This window comes from Schistocerca nitens, chromosome 10 (genome assembly GCF_023898315.1).
Source record: "Schistocerca nitens isolate TAMUIC-IGC-003100 chromosome 10, iqSchNite1.1, whole genome shotgun sequence".
In the NCBI taxonomy this organism is placed as follows: Eukaryota; Metazoa; Arthropoda; class Insecta; order Orthoptera; family Acrididae; genus Schistocerca; species Schistocerca nitens.
The window spans coordinates 73,386,359-73,413,189 of record NC_064623.1 but is presented as its reverse complement, the minus strand read 5'-3'; the positions used below and the strand labels follow the sequence as shown (position 1 = coordinate 73,413,189).

At 40.3% G+C, this 26,831-nt stretch overlaps 1 protein-coding gene across 6 annotated transcripts in view; it reads right to left on the bottom strand.

The window, feature by feature from the left end:
• LOC126210625 (collagenase-like) overlaps positions 1–17,417 on the bottom strand; it is a 231,944-nt gene extending 214,527 nt beyond the window's left edge. For 3 of the 6 annotated variants that reach the window (XM_049939923.1, XM_049939924.1, XM_049939919.1), the window contains exon 1: positions 17,300–17,415. In XM_049939923.1, the coding sequence (XP_049795880.1) occupies positions 17,300–17,375 (76 nt within the window). In that variant the 5' untranslated portion in view covers positions 17,376–17,415. Of the gene's footprint in view, positions 1–17,299 lie in introns of all 6 variants that reach the window. The other 3 variants (XM_049939922.1, XM_049939926.1, XM_049939925.1) reach the window with 2 other exon arrangements.
• Positions 17,418–26,831: the final 9,414 nt, after the last annotated feature.

Here is a 26,831-nt window from a genome sequence, read left to right as displayed (position 1 = left end):
GTTTCAATCGTAACCTCTCTTAACATGGTTTCCTTACCCTAAAAAGATGCAGTTCTGAACTCTGTAATCATGGTATTTTATTACTTATGACAGTATCATCCTCCCCCCAACTAAATTTTCTGCTATTAGCCTAGCCAATTTCCCTTTCCCTTTCTTGATGACCTGAAGGCCATTCCTAGTATAACCCCATCTAATGAGACGATCTACAAGAACCACAGCAACAACTGCCCTTTTTCTGACACATGTAGCCATTTCAACTACAAATTAACTCTGCAGATAGAAGAGTTCAAATGAGAACGCTCATGGCAGTGAGAGCAGATACAGACTCATTATTCGTATGTCTCTATGACGATGCAATCTTTGCAATGTCACTCTGTATACTGCACCAAAGATTACTGCCAATTGTTGTACTTTGCCCACCCACTATAATCCTGGTGTCAACCTTGTGATAGTCTTTGCAAAGTGATCCTAAATCCTCTGTCACATGCTCCAGATCAGCACGAGGTTTAAAACAAGTAGTGGCCTAGTATTCTGAGCCTTGTTTATCCTGAAAAAGTACCAAGTTGCTCAACTTGTGAAGCTCTTTCTTGTGAATAAATCATCGAATTTTTCTGAAATTGGAACCTTTTTGTCTGTACATGTGGATCACGCTAACCGATTTCCGTCCAATTCGGATAATTGTTCCTTGGTGCGTCCTTTTTTGTCTTAGATCGTATAAAAAGGAAAAGGGAAAGTCTAACACTACAAGAATAAGATAAATAAAAATGTTAATAAAAAGGAAGCCTTAGATGACTTCAAATTAAATTCACATAAGTAATGTCATGATGTACTTTGAGATTAATCAAATATTAATTTATACTCAAAGAAGTGCGCGTTTCATGCTAGTTGGCGAGAATTCTGTATACTGGTCGGTACTGAAGCTAGCTGTGCTTCAGCAGAAACACAAGCTGAACACGTAGCAACTCTAGCACAGGCGAACGTCATGTCAGTCTCAGAAGCGTGCAACACACTAGTGACTATAAAGTACTGTGGTACTGTTGAGGACAGTGAATATGTTCCTAAGGTACCATATATAAGTTACTACAGCAGTGCCATAACAGTTTCTTTTGTTTTGTGCTCAAGTAAACGAAAAAATGTCCAGGAAATGTGTTAGCAAAATATAAAGATAGTGGAGCTAAGTAGATATGTAATGATTAGCAGTGTCTCTGTGAGTACATCCGTTGAGAGGTGGGGGGGGCCGAACTTGTACTTTATGCCAAACTTTTGAAAATATTGCAATGTAGTCAGTTACTTTCTATTTTATAATTTTGAAATATCTAGTTATTGTTTTTTAATGAATTGTTCTATCTAGTTCCATAAATGTTTTACATATTTCAGTAAAACATAATGCAAAAATTTAAGTCTTACAGGGGACCACCAGACCTGTTCAACACGGAATCTGAAAATATTGAATATTACATTCATTGGGGACAGTGACATCTACCACTATCAAGGGGACCATCAGACCCGTTAACCACAGATTTTGATGAATCTTAGGTACGTTGTAGAAGATGTTGCTGTGAATACACGTCTAGCGACTTTTCATGCGATGGCGAATAGTTTCAGAGAAAATCGATGTTGATATTTTATGCGTACCTCCTATACCTGTATGTTATTCATGTTACGACCACGCGGAAGAATGGCAGTGGGTAATGTTCCTGGTTGTCACGCTAAAGTTTTGATTCAAACCATACCTCTCTAACTTCTTTTTTTCAGTTTCATTGCACAGAATACCATCAAACAGTATATTCCATGCAAAATAGTCATTTTCGGTGCAGTAATTCACATGCTGTTCTAGAGCGGAAATCCTGATGGGTGTTGTCGTAGAAGCAACCGGAACAAAAATTCGTACAACACAATTCTCAGTGAACGAAAGCAAGTGCCTTGCAGGTACTCCGATTTCTCAGAGCTGAGATCGTATTCGTTTAAATTCAAAAAGATTGTTATTTCTTGAATCAACTTCAATGCAAACCACGTATATTTGAATATTCCTTTGAAAACAGGTGCACTAAATTGAGACAGAATTAAGGATTTTATTTGTTATTATCTCTCCTCGAAGCGACTTCTCTATTACTCTTTAGCAAACAGGGAGAACGTTGAAATTTTTACGTGAAAATATAAATCAAAGTCTTAACAAAGTGGAATTATTTAGATGAGATAGTGTCTACAGTGCAGACGGATGACTTTCTTTCCTCTACAAAGATTCGATTGCATACCGTCTGATAAGTCTGTCCTCTCCACGAATTAAGAGACCATTGTTCAAATATTTGGAATTCTGGTTGAGAACTACCAACGGAATCCACATTTTAACAAAGTTTGCTGTAATGATTGATTTGTTAATGAAATTACTAAAGCGGAAATGAGTGTTTTTGAATAATTTTGCATAACATATACTATTTAATGATACTCTGTACGATGAAATAAAAAAAAAAGAAACAGACGAATACTCGGGGAGGATTTGGATCTGTAGCGCCAGCGTGATGGCCGTAAGCCTTAACCGCTGCAATATTACCGCGTGGCCGAAAAGGTACTAACGTTGCGGTTATAAAAGGTACGCCTAAAACTTTACAACCAATTTTCTCGGAAACTAGGAGTCATCGCATTAAAAGCTGCTAGCTAGGTACTCAGGATAACTTTTTCTACGACATACCTCAGATTTATCAAAATCCGTGGTTCATAGGTCTGATGACTCCCTTGTTAGTAGTGCATATCAGTTTCTGCAGTGAACATCACATTCAATATTTTCAGGTTCCAGGAACTTTCTTTCAAATCAGTTCTCTTTAAGAAGTATGTTGTGAGCGAAAGTTAACAACAGTTAACGGAATCTGCGTTTTTTATATCTCTGTAGCGTGAGCATAAAGTAGCTCCTCCCCCTTTGGTATTACATCTTACCGAAAGTGTATTGATGTTGCCAAGAATGTGGTACAACATATTTTCATGTTCTGTACCCTGCTAAAACATCGGTACCTCTTTAAAATCTATGTTGTTGGTATAAGTCCACAACGACTGACGCATTATTTTTATTTTTTAGGCCCTGTCCTTACTAATGCGCATTATGGAAACTGACTTGATATTGCTAGCGTTAACATCCTTTTTTTGATTGCATGCCACTGTGAGGCTACTATCTCCTGTGGCACTAAGTTGAACATCTTGCGTTGTGTAAAGCTGACTAGTAAGCGTAAAACTGGGTCTTTTTTTGACACAAACACCTTGAGTGCGAGTGCTAAAAGGCACTGTAGTAGGAGTGAAACATTGTATGTTTTGAAAATTAGCCTAAATCTTCAATTGCTTTCAGATTTAACTCAGTCTTAGAACTTTATCTCTTTTAATTTACTGAAATAAACGAGAATGAGGTTAGCTGTAATATCGCAAAGCAAATGAACTTTGCATGAATTCAGCTGCGTTTTGATTTCTCGTGATCTTCAATACAATGTTACACGGCGATGGGTATGTTGCGCTGTGGAGGATGCTCTGTGCCATGCTTGGGAGGAGGGGGGCTTCGTACCAGTTTCGTGTATTGGAGGCTGCTTCATAACAGTGTAAGGTGGTCGAGGGTGCTTCTTATCAGTGTGACATTGTGGTTGGACTCTTTGTACCAATGTGGCTTGTTAGAGGGCAGGGTGCGATTTGTGCTATTACCAGTGGGGGGGGGGGATGTCTTAGGGGGTTACTAGCTTTGACCGTGGCGTTACGCATGGTTAAACAGCTATTTATAAATAGATGTTAATGCCGAAACTCACTATTCACGCGTATTCACTATCAGAAAAGCCATCCCTTGTTATATCTTTAAAAGTAGATTATAGGTAAAGCTTATTTACAAAATCATCTACATACAGGTATAGGAGGGAAATTCAAAAAGTAGAGGCACGTTTGTGAAAAGCTGTACTTATTCTGATGACAGAAAACTGAAACATATTGATACAATTACTTATTAAAAACTTTCAGTGTTCGGCTCCACAAATTTAAATTATATGTAAAGTTTTACTCCAGTGCGTGAGAAATAAACATCCCAGCTTGGGACGGATAAAGTAAAACCAGAGGAGGGGATGGTTTGATGCAGAGGGGGGGAAATCCCCCCCATCCCCCCCTGCAAATCGCACACTGGTAGAGGGTGAATCGTATCAGTGTGAAGTAGTGGGCGTTGCTTTGTAATAATGTCATGTGGCTAGGGCGTTTTGTAGCAATCTGGCATTGTCGGGAGCGCTTTGTATCAATGTTATATGGCAGAGGGTGCTTCGTCCCAGTCTTGCTTGGCGGATGGTACATTTTAGCAATGTTAAACGGTAAAGATTGCTTTGTCACAAAGTGAAATGTGGAGGGTGCTTCGTACCAGTTTATGTGGTAGAAGGTTATTCCTACTAATGTTACGTGACCGAAGCTTTGTTCCAATGTGACAACATGATGTGGAAGAGGGTGCTTCGGTCCAGTGTTATGTGCCTAAGTTTGCTTTATACCTATGTTATGAGTTGGAGGATGATTCATGCTAATGTTGTGTGGTAGAGTGTGCTTCAAACCAACATTACGCAGCTGAGTATGCTTCATACCAGTGTTGCATCATGGAGATGGCTTTGTGCCCATGTAATCTAGGGTACTTCCTAAAAATGTGAGGAGGTGGAGAACTCTTTGTAGCAGTGTTATGTGGCGTAGGTTCATCACTACCAATGTTGCGTGGCAAGTCGTGCTACTTACGAATGTTGCGTTTTGGAGGGTGCTTAATCCCATTTGTATATGCCAGTGGATGCTTTGTACTAATGTTATACGGCGAACTGCTTTCCACCGTTTGAATATAGTGGTGAATGCTACATACCAATATGACGGAGGGTGCTTCTTAATATTGTCCTGCTTCATGCCAGTGTTTTGTGGTAGAGGTTGCATCATACGAATATGTTGTGAGGGTTCTTTGTCTTAAAGTTGCATTTCAGGTGTCGCTTTGTACCAGTGCTACACAGCAGAAAGTGTGTCATACCAATGCTGCTTGACAGAGGGTCCTTTGTACAAATGTGACAAGGTGGGTATGGATTTTACCTATGTGATTTAGTTACGGTCTCTTTGTACGATTATTATATGATGGAATGTATCTAGTAACAATGTTGTATGGTGGAGGTTGCTTTGTATCAGTGTGACATGATGGAGGGTGTTTCTTAGGAATTTTTGGATTCAGAGGGTGTTTTACACCAAATTTTAGTGATGGAAGGTGCCCTGTACCAAGGCGAAATGGTAAAGAGTGTTTCGTACCAACTTCACAGGTTCAAAGACGATTTGTACCGATGTAACGTGACAGAGGGTGCTTTGTGCCAATGTTGTATACCAGAGAGTGTTGCTGTATACATGTGTGCAGTCAACGTTCTGGAAAGTTTGCACTAATGACATTTTGGGTTGCATACAGATGTCTGGCTTTGTGCGGATTCCTGTGAGGCAGGCTCGCATTACCACACATACTGTACCCCAATTATCGAAATCACGCAGGTTGTGCTTTGGTTTCAGCCAAACTTAGACGAGTTTATTGGTAAATAATGCAGGCAATTTCTACAGGGAAATGACGTTGTTCACTTGATTTTAAGATCTGTCTCGCCTTGCAACTGATGGGTAGAAACGTCGTTCAATAGTCAGTGCCAAGTGACCTTAAACTGTAGCTTTGATCAGCGCCAGCCTAAGTCTCATGCGTTTTGTACCGCAATAGAAGATACATATACGTATTCTGATAAATAATACACAGAATTTATAGTTTCTTTAATGCTCGATTTCACTTTTCATGCAAACATCCAATTTTTATCCAGGGTCAGAGATCGAACATTCTTCTGAATAGAATCATGTCCAAAGACGTTTCTGCTCCTAGTATGTGTAGTGGTAGAGTAAATCTGTCAAATCCAGCTTTCAACATGTTAGCCTTAGGCCTTACGAAGGTAGCATGTCACATTTTGGGCTTTTTGTAGCTATGATTGCGTGTTACGGAAGTATACAGTTTAACTCATACACTGCATCAAAGGTGTCTCCAAAATGCATCAATTCTAGAAAGCTTTATTATAGTGAAGTGTCGCATTGTTATTATCTAGTCTTCACTTTTCTCCTTGGACGACAATCTCAGTGATACCATGACGCTCTTTAAATCTTGTTAGTCAACCGGAAGAAGCGTTAAAATCTCATACAGTCCGCAAGATTTTGAAGAAAAACTGGGCCTATTAGGCGAATATTGGGCCAGATATTTGGGTGATTTCTGCTCTTATGTGCTGAAACCATTCCGACACGGCTTAGCTGTAGCGGTTATAAAGATACGTACTGTCAAAGTTGTTTGTGCACTGTATTCGAATATTAAATTTAGTAGTTTTTACTCGTTCATCCAAATACTAACAGTGTGTTTAAATTTCGCTGCGTGCAGTTGCAGCTGTAACAGTTCTTAAGTTAAGTTCTGACAAAATTGTTTGTGCACTGTTACACAATTATTAAATTTAGTAATCTGCAACGGTGTCTAATGCTGTTTGTGGCGAAATAACGGTTTAATAATCTTTTGGAAACATTTGCTCACGGTGTTTTTTAGGGTTGTGTGTGCGTTGAAGTCGTTCAGTAAATTTGGTGTGGAGGTTTTCAGCTGCCGTTTTTTGTTTTTTTGTTTTTTTGTTTTTTTTTTTTTTGTTTCTAGTGAAATATTACAGTAGAATTACATTCATTGTTTTAACTTCATCGTGTGTTCCAGTGGCCGCTTGAATTTTTGGTTTTAGCTAAGAATATTGTGTGAAGTTTTGAAGCTATTGGTATTAGTTGTGGTTTAGTGGTATAGATCAAATTTGTTGCTTTCTTAGTAGAGAGAGAATTTCGAGACCACTATTGTTAGTTCCTTAAATAGTTCTGCTGATGAAATTAAACTTAGGTAATGTAGACGTTTACTTTTTCCAGTAACTGTAAAACTTTATCATGAATGAGAAGTGTGGAATTTGTTTGTGAGTAGGGGGTCACAGCGTGGGATTTGTTGAAAGTATTTTCATTGGGGGACTCCAGTGAGGAATCTAGTGGTCATTTTAGCTAGGTCCTCTCCTGGGAGTGTAGAATTTGAGGCAGAAATAATTTGGTAGAGGAGTAGGAGCGTGAGATCTGTGCCCTTTAGGTACAGTTACAATACCCAAAGGACGAACTAGATAAGTTGAGGAGGGTGATGGGTGCTGAGGAATGAGAAATAGCAGTTTGCAAGAACGCATCTAAGAGGAGGAGGTATTCAGACAGGTGTGATTTTACATATATGCAATAGATTTGACACCTGTCAGAGTTGAGTGAAGAGAAGCCTCTTGTATCTGTAGGAGTAGGAAACACGCAGCAGCGCTCAGCAGTTAGGAAACCTAAGTTAGCTTCAAAGTCTAACAGAAAGAAGAAGGTTCTGTTGCTAGGTAGTGGCCAGAAGTTGCAGCGTTCGGGAGTGAATATCAGGTCACCAGCATTGTGAAGCCTAGTGAGGATTGGCTCAGGTGACTGACAGCATAGGGGAGTTGTGTAGGAATTTTACGAAAGAGAATCAGGTAATGTGTGTCGATGGAGCAGGGAATAGTCGTGATAGGGATGGGGAATATGATGTGGGTGGAGACCTGGCAAAGACAGCTACTCAAACTGGTGGCACTAACATGCACTTCGTGCAACTGTTTCAGCATCAGGATCGGCCTCACGTTAATGCTGCTGTTAGGCGTGTTAAAACGGGGCTGGAGAAGCCACTGGTGGCACAGGCCATGTCTCACACTGCAGTGGTGCCAGTTGAGTACATCGATACATCGGATTTCACTGGGCATGGCCTGCACCTCAGTAAATATGGCAAGGGGACGCTGGCAAAACTTGTAGGTATCTCAAATTGGATGGTAGTGGGATCACTCATGGAAAAATTCTTGTAGTAGTTGGTGTTAAAGTTGAACCTTTCTAAACTGAAGTCAGCTGATATACCTGATTAAAGGAAGTCCCTCTAACAAAGGAATCGCCGTCAGAGGAGGTCAGGCATCAAAGCAGAGAAAGAATTAGCATATTTCATCAAAATATAAAAGATATTAGAGATGAAGTTAGTGAACTGCTTGTAGACGTTGACTCTGACCTTATTGGTATATCAGAGCACCATTTAAATAATTTGAAAATTCAGACGCTTCCTTTACCAGAATACAGATTAGCTGGCTGTTTTTCAAGAAGTTACTTGTGGACTGGGGAAGTGGCCATGTATGTAAAAAACAGTATTCCATTTGAGTCTGTAGACGTATCACGGCACAGCAGTGAACAGATATTTGAATGTTGTGCAGGGACAGTAGAATTTAGAGCGACTTCTGATTGTTGTTGTTTACAGGTCCCCTATCTCTAACTTCAGAGCATTTCTGCTCAAGCTGGTGAGGGCTCTTCGTCACTCTATACGAAGTACAAAAAGTTAGTCTTATGTGGTGACTTCAATATTAATTTTGTATATGATTGTACATGAAAAGAATGTTGGTTGATGTCCTAAACTCGTATGATCTCATGCACACCGTGTTTTTTCAACCAGGGTGCAGGGGAACAGTAGATCAGTTATAGACAATATTTTTATACATTGTTCATTACTGAATGGGCATACTGTTAGTGAAGGGGTGAATGGCCTTACAGACAATGATACACAAATTATAACATTAAGGGGCTTTTGAACTCAAACAAATTTTACATATAATTACAAACTCTGTAGGAAAGCTAATCCAATGTTTTTTAAACCTTGTTAAGCAACAAGAGTGGTAGGATGTTTATAGTGCCGATAACATAGATGAAAAATGTAATGCTTCTCTTAATACATTTCTCATGCTCTTTGAGAGTTGCTTTCCATTGGAACATTCTAAACACGGTTGTTGTTGTTGTTGTTGTCGTGGTCTTCAGTCCTGAGACTGGTTTGTTGCAGCTCTCCATGCTACTCTATCCTGTGCAAGCTTCTTCATCTCCCAGTACCTACTGCAACCTACATCCTTCTGAATCTGTTTAGTTTATTCATCTCTTGATCTCCCTCTACGATTTTTACCCTCCACGCTGCCCTCCAACACCAAGTTGATGATCTCTTGATGCCTCAGAATATGCCCTATCAACCTATACCTTCTTCTAGTCAAGCCGTGCCACAAATTTCTCGTCTCTCCCATTCTATTCAATACCTTCTCGTTAGTTATGTGATCTACACATCTAATCTTCAGCATTCTTCTGTAGCACCATATTTCGAAAGCTTCTATTCACTTCTTGTCTAAACTATGCATCGTCCACGTTTCACTTCCAACAATGGCTATACTCCATACAAATACTTTCAGAAACGACTTCATGACACTTAAATCTATACTCTATGTTAACAAATTTCTCTTCTTCAGAAACGCTTTCCTTGCCATTTCCAGTCTACATTTTATGTCCTCTCTACTTCGACCACCATCAGTTATTTTGCCCCCAAAAAGCAAAACTCCTTTACTACTTTAGGCGTCTCTTTTTCTAATCTAATTCCCGCAGCATCACCCGATTTAATTGGACTACATTCCATTATCCTCGTTTTTCTTTTGTTGATGTTCATCTTATATCCTACTTTCAAGACACTGTCCATTCCGTTCAGCTGCTCTTCCAGGTCCTTTGCTGTCTCTGACAGAATTACAATGTCATCGGCGAACCTCAAAGTTTTTATTTCTTCTCATGGATTTCAATATCTACTCCGAATTTTTCTTTTGTTTCCTTCACTGCTTGCTCAATATACAGATTGAATAACATCGGGGAGACACTACAACCCTGTCTCACTCCCTTCCCAACCACTGCTTCCCTCGACTCTTATAACTGTACACATTGTAAATAGCCTTTAGCTCCCTGTATTTTACCCCTGCCACCTTCAGAATTTGAAAGAGAATATTCCAGTCAACATTGTCAAAAGCTTTCTCTAAGTCTACAAATGCTAGAAACGTAGGTTTGCCTTTCCTTAATCTTTCTTCTAAGATAAGTCGTAAGGTCAGTATTGCCTCACGTGTTCCAGTATTTCTACGGAATCCAAACTGATCTTCCCCGAGATCGGCTTCTACTAGTTTATCCATTCGTCTGTAAAGAATTCGTGTTAGTATTTTGCACTCGTTGCTTATTAAACTGATAGTTCGGTGATTTTCACATCTGTCAACACCTTCTTTCTTAGGGATTGGGATTATTATATTCTTCTTGAATTCTGAGGGTATTTCGCCTGTCTCATACCACCAGATGGTAGAGTTCCTCAACAGATGGTAGAGTTGTTAGGCCTGGCTCTCCCAAGGCTGTCTTAATGGAATGTAGTCTACTCCCAGGGCCTTGTTTCGACTTAGGTCTTTCAGTGCACTGTCAAACTCTTCACGCAGTACCCGACTACTATTTCATCTTCGTCTACATTTCCTTCCATTTCTATAATATTGTCCTCAAGAACATCACCCTTGTATAGACCCTATATATATATATATATATATATATATATATATATATATATATATATATATATATATATACTCCCACCTTTCTACTTTCCCTTCTTTGCTTAGAACTGGGCTTCCATCTCTTGATATTCATGCAAGTGGTTCTCTTTTCTCCACTTTAATTTTCCTGTAGGCAGTATCTATCTTACCCCTAGTGATATGCGCCTCTACATCCTTACATTTGTCCTCTAGCCATCCCTGCTTAGCCATTTTGCACTTCCTGTCGATCTCATTTTTGAGACGTTTGTATTGCTTTTTGCCTGCTTCATTTACTGCATTTTTATATTTTCTCCTTTCATCAATTAAATTCAATATCTCTTCTGTTACCCAAGTATTTCTGTTATCCCTCCTTTTTTACCTACTTTATCCTCTGCTGCCTTCGCTATTTCGTCTCTCAAAGCTACCCATTCTTCTTCTACTGTATTTCTTTCCCCCATTCTTCTCAATCGGTCCCTAATGCTCTCCCTGAAGCTCTCTACGACCTCTGATTCTTTCAGTTTATCCAGGTCACATCTACTCAGATTTTCTCCTTTTTGCAGTTTCTTCAGTTTTTATCTACAGTTCATAACCAATAGATTGCGCTCATAGTCCACATCTGCCCCTGGAAATGTCTTACAATTTAAAACCTGGTTCCTGAATCTCTGTCTCACCATTATATAATCTGAAACCTTCCAGTATCTCTAGGTTTCTTCCATGTATACAACCTTCTTTTATAATTCTTGAACCAAGTGTTAGCTATGATTAAGTTATGGCAAATGGTTCAAATGGCTCTGAGCACTATGGGACTTAACTGCTGAGGTCATCAGTGCCCTAGAACTTAGAACTACTTAAACTTAACTAACCTAAGGACATCACACACATCCATGCCCAAGGCAGGATTCGAACCTGCGACCGTAGCGGTCGCGCGGTTCCAGACTGTAGCGCCTAGAACCGCTTGGCCACTCCGGCCGGCGATTAAGTTATGCTCTGTATAAAATTCTTCCAGGCGGCTTCCTCTTTCGTTCCTTAGCCCCATTCCATATTCGCCTACTACGTTTCTTTTTCTTCCTTTTCCTACTATCGAGTTCCAGTCACCCATGACTATTAAATTTTCGTCTCCCTTCACTATCTGAACAATTTCTTTTATCTCATCATATATTTCATTCATCTCTTCGTCATCTGCGGAGCTAGTTGGCTTATAAACTTGTACTACTGTGGTAGGCGTGGGCTTTGTATCTGTCTTGGCCACATGAACAGGCTACTAGCAGTAAAATGCAGCCCGGATGGCTGACTAGTGGGATAGGGTTATCATGTAGAACAAAGTGGGAATTATGTCATAATGTTAGAAGAAGCCACAATCAAGCTACAGTACCCCTTACAGACAGTAGTGTAAGGTGCTTAAAAATGTTATTAGGAAGGTAAAGAGTATGTGGTACGCAAATAGAATATGTAACACACAGGATAAAATTAAGACCAGATGTTCAGTTGTAAAGGAAGTGTCTGGCCAGCAGCACAAGGTCGACGATATAAAACCAGTTCATAGTAAAAAAAATCTGTTGCTGTTAAGTCAGATATATGTACAGTATTTGACAATCATTTTCTGAGCATTGCTAGTGAACTAAATAACAGCTTATTTTTTCCAGGCAATCATATAAATCACTTGGAAAATGTCTTTCTGCGATTGATGTCTGAAATACCTCTTTGTGCTATTGACAAGGGGGAGATTGAGTCAATAATTAAATCACTGGACTCTGGTGGATATGATGGAGTACCTAGGAGAAAATTGCTGTGCGGCTCATGTTAGCCTTATACTTAGCCATATTTATAATTTTTTTTTCTATAGAATGGTCAGTTTCCTGAACGATTAAGGTAATCAGTAGTAAAGCCACTTTCTAAAAAGGGAGAAAGGAATAATGTAGACAATTTTAGACCTATCTCTATGCCATCATTGTTTGCTAAAGTTGTTAAGAAGACTGTGCATTAAGGATAATTGATCATCTTCTATCATATAATTTGCTATCAAATGTACAGTTCAGCTTTAGAAGCCGTTTAACAACTGAAAATACTTTATTCTCTTTTCTCTGTGTGGTACTGGATAGATCAAACAAAAGGTTTAGAACGCTAGGTGAATTTTTTTATTTAAAAAATGCTTTTGTGTTGATCACCAAATATTGCTCCAGAAGATGGACCATTATGGAATACGGCGAGTAGCTTACCATTGGTCCACCTCTTACGCTGACAACAGACAGCAAAAGGTCATTATTCACTGTGTTGAGAATGGCAATGATGTGGGGTCTTAGTGGGGTGCGGGCAAATGGGGGGTGCCCTAGGGATCAGTATCTGGGATACTCCTGTTCCTTATTGATATAAATGATATGCTTTCTAGTATTACAGGTAACTCTAAAGTATTCCTGTTTTCTGATGACACTGTCGTGGTAGTAAAGGATGTTGTGTGCAACGTTGGGACTGTTTCAAATAGTGCAGTTCAAGACAAAAGTTCATGGCTTGTAGAAAGTAAACTAAAGTTAAATCACAGTAAGACTCAGTTTCTACAGTTTCTAACACGCAATTAAACAAAATCTGACGTTTTAATTTCACAGAATCGGCAGTTCATATTTCTAGGTGTTGAGATAGACAGTTAACTGTCTTGTTCAAAGACTTAATGCTACTATTTTTACTATTCGAATGGTATCTGAAGCAAGTGATCGTTCGATACGAATATTAGTCTACTTTGCTTATTTTCATTCGCTTTTGTCGTATACTATTACATTTTGGGGTAACTCTTCCCATTCTCAAAGGATTTATTTGGCTCAGAAACGCTCAGTTCGGGAAATAAGTGGTGTAAGTTCACGAGCCTCTTATCGAGCCCTGTTCACTATTCTGGGAATCCTGATATTGACCTCTCACTATATATATTCTTTTCTGTTGCTTCTTGTCAACAATATCAGCTTATTGCCTAGAGTTAGCAGTTTTCACTCAGTTATTACTAGGCAGAAATACAGTCTGCATTTGGGTCGCACTTCATTAACTCTTGTGCAGAAAGGTATGTAGTATACTGCTGCATTCTTTTTCAATAAGTTACCACAAGAATTCAAAAATCTTAGCTGTAATCCAAGCACTTTCAAATCGAAACTGAAGAGTTTCCTCGTAGGTCACTTCTTCCATTCTGTTGAGGATTTCTTTGAAAAATTAAGCTGATTCCTATGTTATATTGTGGATTGCGTTTACTTAACCTTACGGCTTGACTTTTTTTTGGGTTGATAAACATTTTATTTTATCTGTTATTACTTTTATGTTGTGATTTCATGTACTGACAAGTTGCATGACCTTGGAGATTTGTTCCTCAATTTGGTCCTACGGAACTAGACGTGTAAATAAATAAATAAAATAAATTTACCCAGTTCTGCGTATGTAGACATTTTCATAATCTTTCGCACTGAAATAGCTTTAGGTCAGTCAGAACTGCTAGACAATTGAATTATTTTGTCGCTTTTACGAATATCATGGATCGTAATTCACCCGAATTGCAAATCAGTGCCACATTCCGCATATCGATACTGCCTTCTTCGAGTTTGTGTACTACTTCAAGTTTAACACGTTTTCGCTTTTCAGAAGTTGTTTGCCACTAACAGAAACCACACGACTACAGTATTCACCACAACAATGTAGTCCAGCGCTTGAGGTGTTCGAGCGGCACATTGTTTACTACACCCCTGTTGTAGCCTGACATTATTACTCACCTGCGGCCCACTCCTCGATAAAAGAAAAACTTTCATCAGCTCAACAAACAAGAAAATGGAGAAATAGGGCGCGGCAAATCCACAACGCGGATAATCGCTCACAGGTAATGGAGCGTTTGCTGTTTTCCCATTTGAACAGTAAAATAACTGGTGGTGGGCGAGAGAAGGTTCGAAATGTGATTTTAAGACCAAGAAAATCGGCTTAATAAAGGGAAATTTGTTAGTATGTAATATAAATTTAAATATTCGTAAGTCTTTTTCTGGATGTATCTATTTGGAGCGTACAGAAACGAAACGTGGACGATACACTTTTAAGAAGAGGTCTAAAGGTTAGATGGGAAGAATGAGTACCTAGTGAGGATGTAATAAACAGATCTGAGGAAAAAAGAAATTTATTTAAGAGCTTACTAAAAATGGAATCAGTTGAAATAGCATGTTTTGGACCGAAATCATTTTTGGTAACGGAGGGAAATGTGGGGAGTAAAAACGTAGAGGGAGACCAAGGCATACAGGAATACAGTGAAAAGGTTCAAAAGGATCCAGGTTGCGATAGTTTTTCGTAAATGAGGAGTCTTGTCAAGGATAGACCAGTGAGAAGAGTTGCATCAAAACATTCTATGGATTGAAAACCTAACAATAACAAGAAGGTATGGATGGTGTATGCCTCGCTTACACATTTAACCTGTGTGATGAAAAAGCGAAAAATGAAAGGGAAGAATCGTTTGTAAGTTGGACTAAAATTTAAGATGAAAAATCATAGCCTTCTTAAGATACCATTAAGAGTTCACTATTGTCTTTAAAAGTGAAGAAGAAATACATCACATGTTAAATGGAATTAACAGTTTTATAAGCATAAAATACGGATTGAGGGTAAACTAAATGAAGAGGAAGGTGTTCGTGGTACAGCGAAAAACCTAAAATGAGAAGTCGGGACCACCCAGTTGATGAAGCAAAAGGTTTTCACTACCTTGGAAGGAAACTAAAGGATGACCGATGAAATAAGGAGCATGTAAAACACAGCATTATATTTGTTAATATGTACACCTGGAGAACAGGAATTATGTGGGTCATGAACTGTGGGGAAAATGGAAAACAAGAGAATTGAGATGTGGTGGTACAAAAAGGGAATGAGTGTTGGGGAGGAGAGGCAGGAGTTCTGCATATCCATTCTAGGTGAGGTCGTAGCGGAGGTGGTTTGCGTTGCCTTCCTCAGAGCTGGTATGGTATGAAGTGTCGAATGTGTATCTCTAACGTGTGGATGAGCGTGACTGATGCTTGTACAGTGTAGTGTTGGATTAATATTGCTACGGATGAAGGGAAGGGCGAGACATAGTGCCATCACATAGAGTAATGCTTTGGAATAGCATGAAGGGGGCCACAGAGCTAGACGTTGCCATCCGATGGATGGGTCACCGTGGCACGCCTCACGTCATGAATTGCATTGCATTGCGGTTTGCGATGTGATCCAGAATATTCACGCAGACTGGTGCTCTGAGTCTTCGTCCTACCACCTGTCTGCCGCCTGCAGAACAAATACTGTCACTGAAAATTTTCCACTACGAGTATTCGTACCAGCACTCCCCCAAGTAGAAAGCGGCATCACAAGCGCACGACCGTGACATCGGCTAAGGAGATGAGTGTTGATACAGAAATATGTGGAAAATAAAGTGAATTGATCAGATAAGAATTGTGAAAATTCTATACAGATTCGTCATGTAGACGGATATGTAGAAAACCCCGACTAAGGGACGTGTTGACAAGGAAAATGCTAAGATATTAGGAAATAGCTTCAGTATTAGTATGGAAAACAACTCCATTCAAAAATAGTAAAGGAAAACAGATTGCGAGACAGTCTTTTATATAGAAACGCCATACATATGAAGGGCTTATTTCAATAGTTGTACAAGTACATTACCTCCACTTTTCTGCCGATAATGCTTCTGAAGTTAATGATCCAAACAAACAGAAAGAAAGGTTCATCTCTAGCAAGAAGCCATATGCTTGAATATTCTGGTATCTCAACTACAGATTTTTCAGCGCTCATTTAACTTTAGGACTCTGTATCTCAAAATAAACAAAAATGGACTTGTACCACTATTGAAATAATCCCTTCATATAACCCTTGAACTATAAATTAGTCTTCGTTCTGCAACAAACAGTTTCATTGCAAACAGCTATATGAAATAACAACATTGTTTATGTTTTCTTAAAGAAATCTCATCATCTCCATTAACTATATTCAGCAAATAATGGAGGATGTTGTGACTATGTAGACTTTCCCTGCGTGTTACTATATCAAATTCCTGTCGGGTTTCCAGGCGGATCAGACTGTCATTTGGTCACAATATTTCAGCGGTCCACCTATCCGCCATCATCAGGTGAGAAAAGCTATGCTGCTCTCCCCGGTAACTGATTCCACTAGCAAATGACTGCACCTTTATATACATCGGAAGTTCAATAGCGCATGGACTAGATACAGTGCGCACGCGCTCAATCATTCCTGCTGCCCCCTGGCGGAAAGAGAGTTGCAACGTCTCCGGTGGTGAATACTGTTTTATCAGACATGAAGAAACAACGGCATCTGAATCGGCCGGCTGTGAATAATCATTTGTAACGCTATATCGTTTTCAACAGTACTCACCACCGGAGGCGTTGCAACTCTCTTTCCGCCAAGGGGCAGCAGGAATGACTGAGCGCGTGCGCCATGTATCTAGCGCATGCGTTGTTGTACTTCCGATGTATATAAAGGCGCAGTCATTTGCGAGTGGAATCAGTTACCGGGGAGAGCAGCGTAGCTTTTCTCACCTGATGATGGCGGCCAGGTGGACCGCTGAAATATTGTGACCATATGACAGTCTGATCCGCCGGGAAACCCGACAAGAATTTGATAATGGAGGATGTTGTGCGTGAACGGTAATCTACGATGAAGAGATTGACAGAGGAGAGGAAATCGTACCAGTATGTTATAAACTAGATAGAAACAATAAGAAAAATTAAATGCTGCATAAATTCTTTCCAATATCAGCAAAAGCTACAAAAATTTATAGTAAAATTTATGGCCCTTTTACGCTTTTCATTGTGAAATTTAATCTTTACCGGGGGAACACTCACCCAATTTGCTGGTACTCGGCTTCGCCGTAACTACCAGCAGAACAGATAGCAACAGGAATAGGACGCGTGCAGCCATTGCTCCTGGTGCAGTTCCCGCTGCTAATTGTAGTCTCCAGGCATAGCGCCGCGCCTTATATAGCGTCTAATCGGATCACCAGATCTTGACGTGTCTGTCGTATCTTTGTGACGAAATCGGTGTCACTATCGTACAGTTCAAGTGAGATGTCCATAAAGTCCAGCTGTCATTTCAAAACATCTTGACTTGGAAATTATTAGAGATAAAGAACCATTGGTTGTTGTGAAACGTTTATCAGCTATCAGAGTTACTTTTATTTTTCCTTTGTTGCAGATTTGACTTGGATTCCATCAAAATTGCGGTAGATCTTGAGAAGGTGTGACTTGTCGCCTGGTATAGATAATTCAAATCCTTGATAACGGTAGTGCAATATCACAGCCACTGTAAGGGAGGGCACCACCAGCAAAAAAAAAAAAAAAAAAAAAAAAAAAAAAAAAAAAGGCAGCATAATGATGTGGTTGACAAAACTTAAAATTGTACGCAGTGTTAAAGACCTTCATAAAAATGGACGCTTCTCCCCTTCCCTGTATCTCTAATACGTTTTGATAGAGTGCATGATGCCAACGTAATGGTGTCCAGAAATGATTGTCCCCGGGGAACGAAGGTAAACTGACAGTCTGGGAGTTAGGTCAAAAATAATAAAGGAATATGGAATGTTAGTGGTTATCATTCGTGTGGTTGGTGAGTAACGAGTAGGGTCAGGCGAAAGGCGGGAACTGTCTGGGTGAGAGAAGCAGCTGCCGTCTGAGCTCCAGCAACATCCAGCGACCACAAACTTGACTCTGCGTGTCTGAACGGTGATGTGGGATTCCAGTTTCTTCAGCAAAGACATCAGAATCATACTGCCTTCAGCAGCATTTACTGGAATGAACTGCTTCTGGCCTGTAAGGTAGGCAGACTTAGCACGTAGGGACTGGTGAAGTTATACTGGGAGAGCACTTAGATCCAATAGGAAACGAAGTCAAATAAAATCCTATATACTTCTAGACTGGCTGGCCACCACGTACATTGTTCCCCGTTCCACATGAAATGATAGCTCACAGTGTTTCTAAAATGTTTGGCATTCACTTCCTCCAAAAATAGGCTGCCAAGATCAGAGACCGATAGGCTATGGAAGGGCTCTGTTACAATTGATTTTCTGTAAGTTGTAAAAAGAGGCACATAAGACATAGAATTCAGCCAGTGGCAGAGTCGGTGATTGGGGAGTAGCAGGGAGGTTTCCAGCCCGGGCGGTCAACAGCAGATCACATCTTCACTCCGGCAGCTCACTGAGAAACAACCGAGTTAGAAAACTGCTACGGAAGCAAAGGGAACTTCACAGCAAACACAAACATAGCCAAAGCCTTGCAGACAAACAAAAATTACTCGAAACGAAATGTAGTGCGAGGAGGGCTATGCGAGAGGCGTTCAATGAATTAGAAAGTAAAGTTCTATGTACTGACTTGGCAGAAAAGCCTAAGAAATTTTGCTCTTATGTCAAAGCGGTAGGTGGATCAAAACAAAATGTCAAGACTGTGACCAAGATGGAGCTGAAACAGAGGATGACAGACTAAAGGCCGAAATACTAAATGTTTTTCCAAAGTTGTTTCACAGTGGAAGACTGCACTGTAGTTCCTTCTCCAGATTGTCGCACAGATGACTAAATGGCAGATATCGAAATAGATGACAGAGGGATAGAAAAACAATTAAAATCGCTCAAAACAGGAAAGGCCGCTGGACCTGTGCCGCAGGGGAGTGTCGTAGGACCGTTGCTATTCACAATATACATAAATGACCTTGTGGATGACATCAGAAGTTCACTGAGGCTTTTTGCGGATGATGCTGTGGTATATCAAGAGCTTGTAACAATGGAAAATTGTACTGAAATGCAGGAGGATCTGCAGCAAATTGACGCATGGCGCAGGGAATGGCAATTGAATCTCAATGTAGACAAGTGTAATGTGCTGCGAATACATAGAAAGAAAGATCCCTTATAATTTAGTTACAATATAGCAGGTCACCAAATGGAAGCAGTTAATTCCATAAATTATCTGGGAGTAGGCATTAGGAGTGATTTAAAATGGAATGATCATATAAAGTTGATCATTGGTAAAGCAGATACCAGACTGAGATTCATTGGAAGAATCCTAAGGAAATGCAATCCAAAAACAAAGGAAGGAGGTAACAGTACACTTGTTCGTCCACTGCTTGAATTCTGCTCACTGGTGTGGTATCCGTACCAGATAGGGTTGATAGAAGAGATAGAGAAGATCCAACGGAGAGCAACGCTTTTCGTTACAGGATCATTTAGTAAGCGCGAAAGCGTTACGGAGATAATAGATAAACTCCAGTGGAAGACTCTGTAAGAGAGACGCTCAGTAGCTCGGTACGGGTTTTTGTTGATGTTTCGAGAACATACCTTCACCGAGGAGTCAAGCAGTATATTGCTCCCACCTACGTATATCTCGCGAAAAGACCACACAGAAGCATACCGACAATCTTTCTTTCCACGAACAGTACGAGTCTGGAATAGAAGGGAGAACCGATAGAGGTACTGAAAGTACCCTCCGCCACACACCGTCAGGTGGCTTGCGGAGTATGGATCTAGATGTAGTTGTAGATGGGTGAATATGGTAAAGATCTGCATATTTTATTCGTAGATTCTAGGAAGGCCTATGACTGTATACATCGCAAGAGCCTGCTCAGCTGTTGAAGGAGGTTTGGCATGGCAGAGAAACTCATCAGTCTGATAAAGATCTGTCTGAGCGAAACACGTGCAAATGTGAAGATACGAAATCGCGTAACTGAGGAATTTGAAATTGTGACAGGACCCAGGCAAGGAGATGGGTGTCCCCTATCCTGTTCAACTTTGCCCTCGAGAAGATCGTACGCAAGACCTTTCAAGAGGAGGAAGGGACAGAAATCAAAAGAAAGAGACTGGCATACTTAGCCTATGCAGACGACATCTGTTTACTCTCTAGGTCTGAAGAGGAGTTGGAGCAAATGACCAGAGCACTAAATAAGGCTGCTAGCAAATTTGGGCTAAACATAAACGAAGCCAAGACAAAGTACCTCGTTATGACGTGTGGTCATTGTCAGACTGCTGATCATCTACAATCACTGCAGGTGGGAGACAAGTCCTACAAGAGACTGCATGACTCCAAATACCTAGGGGAACTTTTCACTGGTCATATGAAGCAGAGATCAATGCCAGAATACAAGCAGGAACCCGATCTTACCATGGCCTAGCACAACTGCTTCGGTCCAGATATCTCGCAGACAGTTCAAGATACGACTATACAAAACACTGATCCAGCCTGTTGTCCTATACGGCTGTGAAACAGGACTTCCATAAGCTCCTCGTTTTTGAGAGAAAAGGGCTTCGGAAGATCTTCGGTCTGGTTCTGGATGCAGACACAGAGCAATTGAGAATGGGACACGACCAAGAGCGTGAGGAACCGTACCAGCAGCCAAACATAGCAGCAACTGTCAAAGCCAAACAAAAGCCATGTGGCCCAGATGGAAGATCACAGAATGCCTCGAAAGCTCCTGGATTTCACACCTACAGGAAAGAGAACCCCAGGGAGACCCAAGAAGCGTTGGAGGGATGGCCCCCATGAAGATTTAAACCAAGCATCAATAGATGTGGATGGATGGCGGATAGCAGCAATGGACAGAATACAGTGGAGGAAACTTGTAGCAGCGTGCGGTCCACTGGGCCTGATCACGTAGGGTCCCAAGAATTTAGTTGATCTCCACTGTCGATATGTCATACTGTGGTTCCAAAATGCTATAATCTTCCAGTATATGTTAATAGCGGCAACGACTTTGCCGCAGTGGCTACACAGGTTCCCATGAGATCACCGAAGTTAAGCGCTGTCGGGCGCGGTCGGCACTTGGATGGGTGACCATCCAGGCCGCCATGCGCTGTTGTCATTTTTAGGGGTGCACTCAGCCTCGTGATGCCAATTGAGGAGCTACTCGGCCGAATAGTAGTGGCGTCGGTCAATAATACCATCATATCGACCGGGAGAGCGGTGTGCTGACCCCACGCCCCTCCTATCCGCATCCTCCACCGAGGATGACGCGGCGGTCGGATGGTCCCGGTAGGCCACTCGTGGCCTGAAGACGGAATGCTGTATATGTTAATAGTAACAATGTAGCGGTTACACAGCGGGTGTTTACACCAGAAATAGATAGGGCGTACTGCTCACAAATAGCTTTAGAATTATTGGCAGGCAGGAATCCTAAATTCACTGATACTTATTTAATCACAACCAAAATTTACACACTATCTCCATTACCAACATTTCATTATAACAGTTACTGTCTGCTAAATATTGTGATATCCAAGAAGATAAAATAATCAGCTTACTCTAAAAGGACTCAATTATTCACAGAACACTAATCATTCCGTGAAGTAAGACACTTCAGTGTTTGTTTAAATTCACATTATCATGATTCGCTGCTTAGTCCGAAACCTGTACCCTAGATTTACGTCATCGAAGTTATAATATCAACATTCCTGGTAAATACCCAAACATAGAAGTACAAGTGGTATGAAAATTATGTCTCTGTCATTGCTTGCCTAATACAACGATGAAGAAGGAACCTTACATATCAAAATACTACATTACTGGGTAAGTGGAAGGAATGAATTCCTAATGGCAGAGCCGTAGGTCAGGAACTATACTCTGTTCATCATACGAATAAAGCTAATGTAAACATTAGCCATGTATTCTTCCGTGTTTGCTTGAATCTCATTGGATTTCGTTTCACGTGGAGCGGAAGCAAGTTGTGACCAGTGCAGTGAAGTAGGACCATAAGGATACGTTTTCTGCTGTTTTACTCGCACATAGACCGAGCGTTAATGTTCGGGACAACAGCTTTACCCGCCCATTAAACTTGGACAGCACTGGCCAACTAGCCGTCCAACTAGCCTGTAATGATGTGAGCAGTTGCAGTTCAGACGTAAAAAGAGACGAACAAAGAAACAATATTGCCTCGAATGTCATTTAATCTTTAGAGAGAATGAAATAATATTCGGCAAACCTCCAACACCACCACGCGCTTCTTAGGTGACCAGACGGAAAGCATAAAATTCTCTCGTTCTCACTTGACGCAGTATTATAATCACAAACAAGAGTGATGAAAATTCCTAACTTAAACACAGCGTAATATTTCTGATCGGGTTATGTGTGATACAAAGGTGTACTGCAGGGATTTCTCCATACTGTTGGATACCGAAGCCACTCAAGGTATTAATTACAGTCAGTCGTCTGCTAATCTCTTAGCTCCTTCCTTATCCAAATCCGAGAAATACATCTCAGTACTGGAACTGCCATCTGCTACGTTGATAACGAGTTGGTCAACAACAGAATGCACGAAGCCACCCAGGCGCCCAATCTTTTCCTCTTCTTTTATGACGTGTCATTCTATGTCCCGTCAACGTTCAGCAGTGACGTGAAAAAGCTGCGTGCGTTATATCCAGCAAGTCTGGCAGCTTAACTGTCTTGTAATTCCTCGTGTCAAATCCCTTAACTCCGCTCCATATCAGTTCTGTTGGGTTCATATTGTAATGGTACAGTGGCAAATGTAAAAATGCAGCATTTGTATGGTGTGCTCGATGCAGTGAAAATGATTTTTTTTTCACGTTTCTACGACACATCTGTGTTATAAAACAATGGACGTAGTCCAAATAAAGAGCTTTTAGTTTCTCATTTTTGCCTTAAAAATTGAATTGTTATGTTTTCTTAATTTAAGGAACCTTTGTTAACAGGCATTCACAAACTATCGATAATTGAGAATTTATAGCCGGCCGATGTGGCCGAGCCGTTCTAGGCGCTTCAGTCTGGAACCGCTCGACCGCTACGGTCGCGGGTTCGAATCCTGCCTCGGGCATGGATGTGTGTGATGTCCTTAGGTTAGTTAGGATTAAGACTCCCAGCTAGGTTGGATACGAGCACATAAGGCACGCGATCTCCACACGATGTGCTTACTTCATCGATTTCTTAGCCACTGGTGCCCGCAATACTTATCTTCTCACATTAAACACCTAACATCATTCCACAACCGCAATACCAGATCGGATACGTCTAGCATCTTGGCTGTACCTTTACATAACACAAAATCTTTCTCCGTGTCATTCTCCATCTGAGCCATACGACTATGGAACGCGCTCCCCTGTGATCTGCGTCTTATCCAGAACCACTCAACATTCAAGAGGGAACTCAAGACTTACATATTAGGGACGGTATAGCCACCATTGTTGTGCCCCCCTCATCTCTTTTTTTCTCCTCTCCATCATAGCTTCGAATTATTACCATTCTATTTCTCTTCCTCTAACCTATCTACCTCTTCTATATCTCTTTCACCCCATTCTATCTCCTTATGTCTCTGCTTGACGAGAATAACTCACAGGCTGCAAGAATATAACGAGAAAATTCCCAACTAGCAATAGGACTGACATTCATAAAAGAAAAATATGTTTACTTTCATATACATAGTCATTACTATTATTATGATTATTATTCTTGATTGTTATAATTATTTTTTGATTGTTATAATTATCATTGTACTACTTTTATAATCTCTATTTTTTTCTTTAACATTAATACTGTATAAGATGTTATATGTCCTTAATGTTCTGTAGAAACTGAAATTTGTTGAATCTGAGTATGCCTGGTTAGGTGTAAGAGAGGGTCTGAAGGCCCTAACCTTGCCAGGTAAAATAAGTGCATAAATAAATAAATAAAATTAAGTAGTTCTAACTTCTAGGGGACTGATGACCGCAGATGTTAAGGCCCATAATGCTCAGAACTATTTGAACCATTTTTTGAGAATTTTTATTTGAAATGAAAAAAGGAATGTTACGGGCAATATGTAACCAAAAACAAGAAGACGTGCATTATTCATAGAAAACGATGATGAATTTTACAATTACGAGATGTAGGTAATTCAAATTGAACGAGGAAAAAAATTAACTGAAGCGAGACTTGACCCAGCGAACCATGCGCTGCAGTACGTCACCAAGCTATTACGCAACTGATTCTGCTGTACACTAACTTGCATTTCTGTTCCAACAGTATCTAATACAGTCACTCGGAAAACTTCGAAGCCGATTATTTCTCTAAATTTTTGACAAACTTTAAGAACAACCTATTTCTCAGGACTTTTTAAGCATACGCCACACGCTTGTTTCACTACGGAACAGGATTCAGCCATTTTCATATAGCGTATTAAAAGCGCGACAATTAGAGAACAACATTGCAGAGGCTGTATGTAACTGTACACGATTTTTGAAATAAAAACTACGTAACCAAAGCGTAATTAGAAAAACGGTCATGGGTGTTAATACGTAACTTAGTAATAATATATATATTGCATAACTAAGACCTACTTCCAAGAGCGTAGCAATACCAGGGTTCGAGTGCTACTGCTTCTAACCAATAATCGTGTTTGTGTTTGTTTACACCAGGTTTATTCTTATGATGAACGGAGTATAGTCGAATGCAGCAAGAAGTGAAGCGTGAGGGCTCAGTAATTCATCGCTGGAAAAGACGGGATAGTGAACCGAAACTCCCAGAAGGATTTAACATGAGCTACTCTTCCTTGGCAGAAGCAGAAACACAGAATAGCCTTAACAGCTCAGTAAGAGGGTGAGAAATGAACTGTGAAGGGCGAAAACTGTCTGGGCTACGGGTAAACAACTTAAGGGGGTTGGGGGGGGGTGGGGGCAGTATCACTTGTGGTAAAGTACCAACGGTTACGAGTCACAGAACAGCACCTTTTTTTAGGGTAGGGAGGGCAGAAGCAAAAAATGTTCAGACACAAGTTGAAAATGACGTTCACACTGATAAAACAGACAGCCAGAAAGCAGATTTCAATCTACACAATTCATGCAAACACCACTGATTGAAACTATAGATAGGCCCTATTCAAAAATTGAGAAACAAATTATGTTCATCCAGTTGTAATTCAGCCAGTGCACAAAATCGCCCGAAGAGTGAGGGGTAGACTTAATGAGGTGCTTTTTCGTGTTGAAGAACTGAAGTTGAGAAAACCACTTGATATAATCTGCCTCTCTGAACTTTATGTGAGCATTGGTATAGATACGTTAAATGTAGCAGGATTCATGTTAGCTTTTAACTTCTATAGAGATGGAAAGGAGGAATTGCCACATTTGTCAGAAAGTGTTTTAATTTGAAGAGTATTGATGTTAATGAATTTTGCTCAGAGCAGCACTTAGATGCTGGTGCAACAGATGTAGTTTTTCATAAGAAGTTCTTTATTCGGCGATTATGTAAAGGCTGTAGATAAAGTAAATATACAGCTACTGTGGGAAATTTTAATAATAAGAGGTATACCAATACATTGTACAGGTAGTTCAAAAGATATATCCTAATACAAGAATCCAAATAACTGTCGATGAATGAAGAAACAACAAAGGTTATTAATTTAGGAGTTCAACAAGGTTGCAGCCTTTCTCCACTGCTTTTTAAAATATACATTTACGACACTATACGGCAATGGAGAATGAAACTGAAGAACTATACATATAACTTCAACCAAAATGATTACGTTACGACTCCGTTATTCGCAGATGACCAAGTGTTAATATCCAACAATGAAGATGGACTGCAGAGAGCTGCCTACGAACTGCACCAAACATGCCAGGTACATAAAACGTCAATATCAATACAAAAAACAAAAGCTGTGGCTTTCAGTGGAAAAAATAATTACAGACAACACGACTATAGAGCAAGTAGATAGATTCAAACTTCTAGCAACGATGATTTCGTACAGGAAAGACCTAGATCAAACGGACAAAACTGAAAAATTTAACTACTTAAACGGCTCTATCAGAAGAGCCCTTCAACGTAAAATAAGAACGGAAACATATCTAAAATTTTACAATGTTTTGTCACTACCAACATTACTATATGGAAGTGAATCTTGGGTAATGAAAAAGAAAGATAAAATAAGATTACAAGGCAATGACATGAAATTTCTCAGGTACACAGCAGGACGCACCAAGCTAGACTACAAAAGAAATACAGACATCAGGGAGAAATTAAATATTTTCGATATAAACAGTAAAGTTGACGAATACCGACAAAAATGGATATCCCATCTATTACGAATGGACAAATCAAGATTGCCACTACATCTTTGGCCCACGACTCTTCACACAACGTGCGATCCCGAGGCACGTGTGCTCTGTAGATTAGGACAGATGACACTGCCCAGCGGTATCAGCACAGCAGGCGGTGGTGATCTCGCCACCTCATCAGCACAGAAAACTGCGCCACTGAAAGTTTGTCTGAACGAGCCCCGGGATGCTGTGGGAAAGGACAGGGCAGCTGTACAGAGTAAAATAAAATTCATAAACAATAAAAACAATCATTGCAGAATTTTGTCTCTAAGCTGATCCCACTCCCTCGGACCACCAGCACATACGCACACATAGAGATGGAT